The following is a 6,406-nucleotide window of genomic DNA, read 5'->3' as shown; positions in this document are numbered from 1 at the left end:
TCTCCTCTCCCCTTCTCTCCCTATCTCTCTCCCATTCTCCGTCTCCCCCTCCTTCTCACTCTTTTGCTCTCTTCTGGTAGTTCGTACTTTTCATGTGGTAGCTCTGCCTTGCATTGGTAGCTGTTGAGCTATCTGATTGTAAGACTGAAGACAATTCCAGGGCCTTTGAGTCACGTAGCCTGAGTGGCTGGTGCCTCTGGAGGCGTGTAACACGGCAGCCCTGCCAAGGCCTGTCCTAGTTACTTTCAGTGCCCCTGAATCATTTAAGACAGTGCCTTGCACATAACATGCTCAGCGATGACATGTTGGACTTGATTGAATGTCACAGTAGTATTTCATGAAGATAATTTCGTGTCATTTTATGCACTCATGCCTGGCTTTTCAGAAGATTAAGCTCCTGTGTATAGAGACTGCATCTTTTCTTGGGAAGCACATGGTCTTCCAAGGAAGACAAGAGGTGCCTGTGGAATGTTTGCCTAATGAATAAGGGCAGAGTCTTGACAGTGATTCAGCGGTAGATTTGGTGTGGGGAATTGGTGTGCTCATTCCATAAAGAAATCCTAATTTGATTTTGTGTCTTGATTTTTTTGTGGTGGGTGGGACTGAGCAGCCAACAAGGAGAGCCTGCCAGAACTGAGCACAGCTCAGCAGAACAAGCTGAAACACCTTACCATCGTGAGCTTGGCGTCGAGAATGAAGGTACAGTCCAGAACCCTTTCCTGTCTTCCTTCTCACCTCGAGGCACGTCTCTCCTTGGCATCGTTGCATGAATTCCATCACAGAGGGGAAATGCAAAAAGTCGAGTCACATCATAAACACATAAAATTTGCTTGGCAAACATCAAAAGAGAAAATGATAATTAAAATAGTGTTGATAGTTACTCACCATCCCATTAGGAAAAGTATGCCCAAGAGCGATCGTGAAAGATGTCTCAGCTCTGGCATGCCGTGGTACCTCTTGTGGCGTGAGCATTTTGCTGTTCTAAAGGAAGACTTCTATCTAAAAATATGTATTTTTCGAACAGCAGGGCATCTCAAGGCAAGGTTACCTCTTCATCTGTTGTTCAATGTACAGTGAACTGCACTGATACTGGAAAAACTTGCTGTGTTGAACTTACTGAGAGGTAGATTTTTATGCTGCCTTCCTCTGGGGATTTTCAAAGTTAATTATACTAATTGGAAGTTTTGCCTTATATGCTAGCTTTAGACCCTAACTTCCTGAAAGATGCCACTCCACTTTATCTCTGCCCCACTCAATTTAGAAGCCTTGCAACCAGCTGCTCAGAGTCATTAACAGGATCCAGATTGTGTTCATTTATAATTGATTTTGGCTCTCCGCCCAATCCCAGCCTGAGTGTCTAAGTTTTTTGTAGGGGCTGTGCCTTTGAAAAAGTTTGCTTTTTGCATTTCCCCTCTGTGACTGAGCTTGAGAGATATATATTTCCTCTTGCATTGTCATTTCAGTTGCTGAAGTCATTTTACCTGTTCTAATCACAAATTTCTGATTCTCAGCCTGGCATTTCAGGTGGGAGGCCAATTTTGTTAGGAAATGAGAACTTGACCTTTTTTCTTCCCCGATCGTAGACATCTCAAGTGTAGTGAGGAGTAGAAGTAAGTTTTTTCTTGTTTCTGCAACCTGTCATTGTAAGCCCACCTCCTGCCCCTGGAGTTTGGACCTTTAGTCATAGAAAACCCCTCTAGATATGTTTGCTGTTACCCTCTCTTCCCTATATGCATTTTCTTCATGTCTTGTACAGATTTGATTGCTGTGTTAATTTTCAAGTTAATAGTGACGTGTCAGGGGATTTGCAGAAAACTGGATGTTCCGATATCCAGCTGTCTGAGAGTCATGCAGAATGTTGATGCAGCCCAGTGACGGCCTGTTGCTGGGAACTGACATTGGTTGCAAGCGTTTGAGAAAACTGCTGTAAGCGTCAGTTGTTTGCAACTGAGTTGGCCGCACTAACTGGCTACCTGTAGGTGGATGTGTTAGCCTGCAAGATTTTTTGCTTGCACTCTGCTGGGCAAGCAACCAGTTCTTCTTGCCAGCTTCTGAGATCGTTTGGAGTTTCGTGATGATCTGGCATTTTATGCAAAGTCTGCAAGCTTCCAGAAGGCGGCAGAGTGGCATATAGTATTTCCCTTTCTCCTCTGGAAAGAGTCTTCAAGACCTCCAAGAGTTTGCTTCAGAGCAGAAAAGCTGAAGTCTGGGCAAAGTCCAGGAGGTGGAGAATCTCAGAGAATGCATTTCTAGATACTGTGGGTCTTGTTCGAATCCCACAGGTCTCGCAGCTCATTTATCCATCTCTTGTTGCCATAGATTTTAATGATTACCACTAGACTGCATTTCCCAAAGCCTTGAGGCAGGTGTTGGCTACGTGGGTAACACCTGCATTTCTTTAATGTTTGCCGGTGGTTTTGTAAATATCACATGGCCTTATCTACAGTGTATCCCCTACTCCGTGCTGCTGAAGGACCTGGAGATGCGGAACCTCCGGGAACTGGAAGACCTCATCATCGAGGCTGTCTACACTGACATCATCCAGGGCAAGCTGGACCAGCGAAACCAGCTGCTGGAAGTGGATTTCTGCATTGGCCGTGACATCCAAAAGAAGGACATCAATAATATTGTCAAGACCTTGCACGAATGGTGAGGCTGAAGGAAGGGAGGGGTCCCTTGTCTTTAGGGGAGGGGATAGCTGTCCTCTGCTTGGGGAAATGTGTTCGCCAGGTATTAGCTGAGGCTGCCGGGGACCTGGGGCCTTAGGACAGTAAGCTAGAGAGTGGTGGGCTGCATTTGTGACTATAGCGGTGTGGCAACAAGAGTCTTTTCAGGCCTCCTGGGGCCTTGGTTGTAAAATAGTTCTTGTCCTAGCGTAGCCGGGGGCTATTTAATGGTGGGCTATAAAATGCCAAGGTTGGCAGATGGAACCTCTAAAGCCTAGCTGTGACAATGCTCCTGTGCTTTGCAAACTCAGCCTCAGAGTTAGACCAAGCTCAGAAAGTTAGTGTTGGTAAGATCCTTTGGGTAAGAGAACCTGTGTTCAGCATCAATAACATATAGGGTAGTGTTTATAAAACATTGTGAAGGAAGTAAAGACAGGGTTATTCTAAGTTGGAACACAGACTCGCACACAGACTTTTTGATAATTCTGGTGTATGAAAAGTGGGACATTTGCACGTACTCTATTATTTTAGTAGAATTTGATGTTTGCAGGAACCATTGCAGATTCTATAAGAGTTTGTTATGAAATCATTTACGTGATTTGAGGCTTGTAAAGCCAGATGGATTTAGAGGAGAGGTTTTAGCTGAGTGTTGAAGGCGGCCCAGGGTCAGAGTGTGATTGGAGGTGAGGCGGGGCAGGCACCTGGCATGTCATAGGTCAAGAAGCGGGGCAGGTGAGCCTTGTGCAGAGGGGGAGGGTGTTGTCCACAAGAGGAGTGTATCCAGAGATGAAAGGCCCAGCTTTGATCCCCGGAGTCTAATACCCCCCACCCCGAGTTTCCCTCACTTCAGCTACAATTGGACCCCAGGGCATGTGCTTCCGACTCCTCTCCCTAAGATCTGGCTCAAATGTGGCCCCAAAGACCTTCCCTTTACAACCTCTGACACAAGCAGGAGCTTTCAAAAGATTATCGAACTATTAAATCAGAATAAATGGGAAATAAATTTAGAAACTACCCTTACCATGAAAATGTTCTGGCATGTAGAATCTAGGTTTCTAGTCTTACTAAAACATTGGCTGTCTTATGCCGTTTTTAGGCTGGCTGACAGTTTTCATGTTCATAGTCTGGCTTCCTTTGTTTTTAGCCCCCAAGATGTTTCCACCCAGAGGTGCCATCCTCACCCCATCCGAGGATGTTTATTAGTACAGATTCTTAAAACTTGTGTTTAGGCATTGCAGTTAGATTCGAAACAAAATGGGACTGTAGAGCGGCATCACAAATATGGCCAAATGTTCACAGCTACTCAGCCTTAAGTGGAGGGATGGTGGATATTCATTCTTTCAATCTTTTTAAGTTTCAAAAATTTCAAGATAAAAAGTGGGAAAAATAAAATGAGGAGGATGACGATAAGGAAGTAACTTAAACTAATGAGAAAGGGGACAATCTCCAAAATAGGATGTTTTTAGAAAATAACTTTTTCTCAAGAAAAGTGATTCATCAGTGAAGTCTCTCCTACTTCCTCTAATCTCACGTTCTGTGAAACTTTCCCGTGAGATACAAAGGTTGAAGATGACAACTGTATTCTGTGAAACCACCCCACATCCTCTGTGTTTGTCTCCACGCGCCCTGTGACATGTGTTCAGAAATGCTTGTCTTTTAGAAGTAGTGAAGGGGCGAAAGCCCCAGCAGAGGGGGTGTTACAGGGAGACCCAGTAGGGAGTTGGGGAGGGAGATTCCGGAGGCTGGAGGACAGATCCCAGGCCCTTCTGTGGCTCAGGGCTGGTTATCTCCGTTGTAGGTGTGACGGCTGCGAAGCGGTTCTGCTAGGCATCGAGCAGCAAGTTCTGAGAGCCAACCAGTACAAGGAGAACCACAGCCGAACTCAGCAGCAGGTAGAAGCAGAGGTAAGGAAGGGAGCTTTGTTTTCCGCTCCAGAGCATCCTTGTTTTGTTTCTTTGTCCTGTGAGTCTTGGTGTAGGTGAAACAAGCAGTCACCAACAGGTAGGCACCAGACTAGGTGCTGGGGTAGAGGTGAGTGTCACATGAGACCCCCTGTTGGTGCTCTCTGTGTCCTTTCTGATTCCTGGATGGCAGAGCGTGAGCAGGCTTGGAGAGCAGAGAATGTTGTAATTCCTCGGTACATGAGCCCTTTGCAGCTGAAGAGCAAAAGAAACAAGTTTGGGGGTTTACCTTAAAGATAGACAGAAGAATAGTGGTTACCAGGCCTGGCGGCAGGAGGGCTGCAGTTGCACATGGGGCTTCGAGACCCTGGTGCTGCTGTACTTAAGCCATGTGGGAGGGGCGGCATTCATAACCTTTTAAAATGCATATTTCATACTTAAAAAAAGAAGGAAGGGAAAAAATTCAGTGGATAAAAATGTTTGATTGTGGTTTTAGTGACACCTGGTTGTTCAGGACACTGTCAGCTTCTTAGAAGGACACAGGTGCCAGCCTTTGAGTTAATGGGCATTTGTTTGTGTGCCTGTAGCCTGGACACCTGCGGGGTGACCTCAGAATTTGTTTGGAGCCCTTAAGACCAAAATGTTAATATCTGAAGTCCTTCTCTAGTGTGATAGGGCTTGAAGGGTTAATGGTATTTAATATGTTTTATAAGTCAGGTGACCAGGAGTGTGGCAGAGCAGGGCCCAGAATGACAGCTAAGGAACGTAAGAAATAAGTAGATGTGCCTTTCTAAGGGAGATTTGTGAGATTTGAAGATTTCTCCTACTCTGTTACATGTACTCCTTGAAAATAAAACCTGAGTTTCTCATCTGTGTAAGAACAATTCCTTGTCCCATGCCTAACCCATAGTAATTGTTCAAATGTTTGTTGAACTGAATATTTCTATAAGTGTGTTAGTGGACTGCTGCTAAACTCTGTTTTAATGAACTAGAGTGGATTTATTTTGGATACATACTCCCCTTTGCCACAAGGTGGCAGTAAAGGTTTGATTAAGTTTGAGAAAGAAATTTTAGGAAAAGACCAACACCACCATGTCTACCACTGATGAATGTACTGACTAATAAACTTCTGACACTCTGAGACAGACCAGTGTGAGGAACAGGAGCATGGTCACAGCTCAGAGCCTTGTCACTTTTCCATTCGGTAAGCACATGATCAGGCTGCTAAGCATAGGATGCTGATCATCTCCCAGCAAAGGTCCACTACATATTTGTTGACTTGAAAAGAAAATAAATGTACAAAGAATGCAGGTATAATTCTGTCATATTCTGCTTGTATTTACACTTCTGTTACCTTTGACTTAACATTTTAGCTATTTTCTCAACTGAGTTGATGGGCTTTATTTAATTAGTCCTTAAATGAGATTGCTTGTTCTCAAAGAGAAAAACTTGACGTCTCTCCCCCAGTCTCATTATAGCTTTCTTTCGGTGAGTTGTAGCTTCGAGAGCTTTACCTCTTAATGAAGTCAGCTCCTTCCTATACTGCATAAGAATATTGTCTCCTTTTAGCCTTTCACAGAAAGAATACATTAATTAGTTATAACCCCAGCATACTGGGGGCAATAAAACAATAACATGAGCTGTTTCGTTATCTCTGAGCAAGCACTCTGCAGTAGGGGGCGGAGGTAATGATTAGTTTCAACTAATCACAAAGCGAGCACTTCTCATTTATATTTGACTTCGGAGCATTTTTCTTTATATTTGAATGTGCCTATGTCTGATGTTCTGTGGAATGTTAATATATAGCTATTGCAATGTTTACAAAGTAGATTTTGTTCT

The 6,406-nt window shown here is 44.2% G+C and overlaps 1 protein-coding gene across 4 annotated transcripts in view; it reads left to right on the top strand.

Moving 5' to 3' along the window:
* COPS7B (COP9 signalosome subunit 7B) overlaps positions 1-6,406 on the top strand; it is a 23,569-nt gene that overhangs the window by 12,019 nt on the left and 5,144 nt on the right. For all 4 annotated transcript variants that reach the window (XM_006906637.3, XM_006906636.3, XM_006906635.3 and 1 more), the window contains 3 exons: positions 611-699; positions 2,447-2,649; positions 4,465-4,570. In XM_006906637.3, the coding sequence (XP_006906699.1) occupies positions 611-699; positions 2,447-2,649; positions 4,465-4,570 (398 nt within the window). The remainder of the gene's footprint in view (positions 1-610; positions 700-2,446; positions 2,650-4,464; positions 4,571-6,406) is intronic.

This window comes from Pteropus alecto, unplaced genomic scaffold, assembly GCF_000325575.1.
Source record: "Pteropus alecto unplaced genomic scaffold, ASM32557v1 scaffold110, whole genome shotgun sequence".
NCBI classification, from domain to species: Eukaryota; Metazoa; Chordata; class Mammalia; order Chiroptera; family Pteropodidae; genus Pteropus; species Pteropus alecto.
The sequence above is the reverse complement of the archived record's forward strand: the minus strand, read 5'-3'. Positions and strand labels throughout refer to the sequence as shown.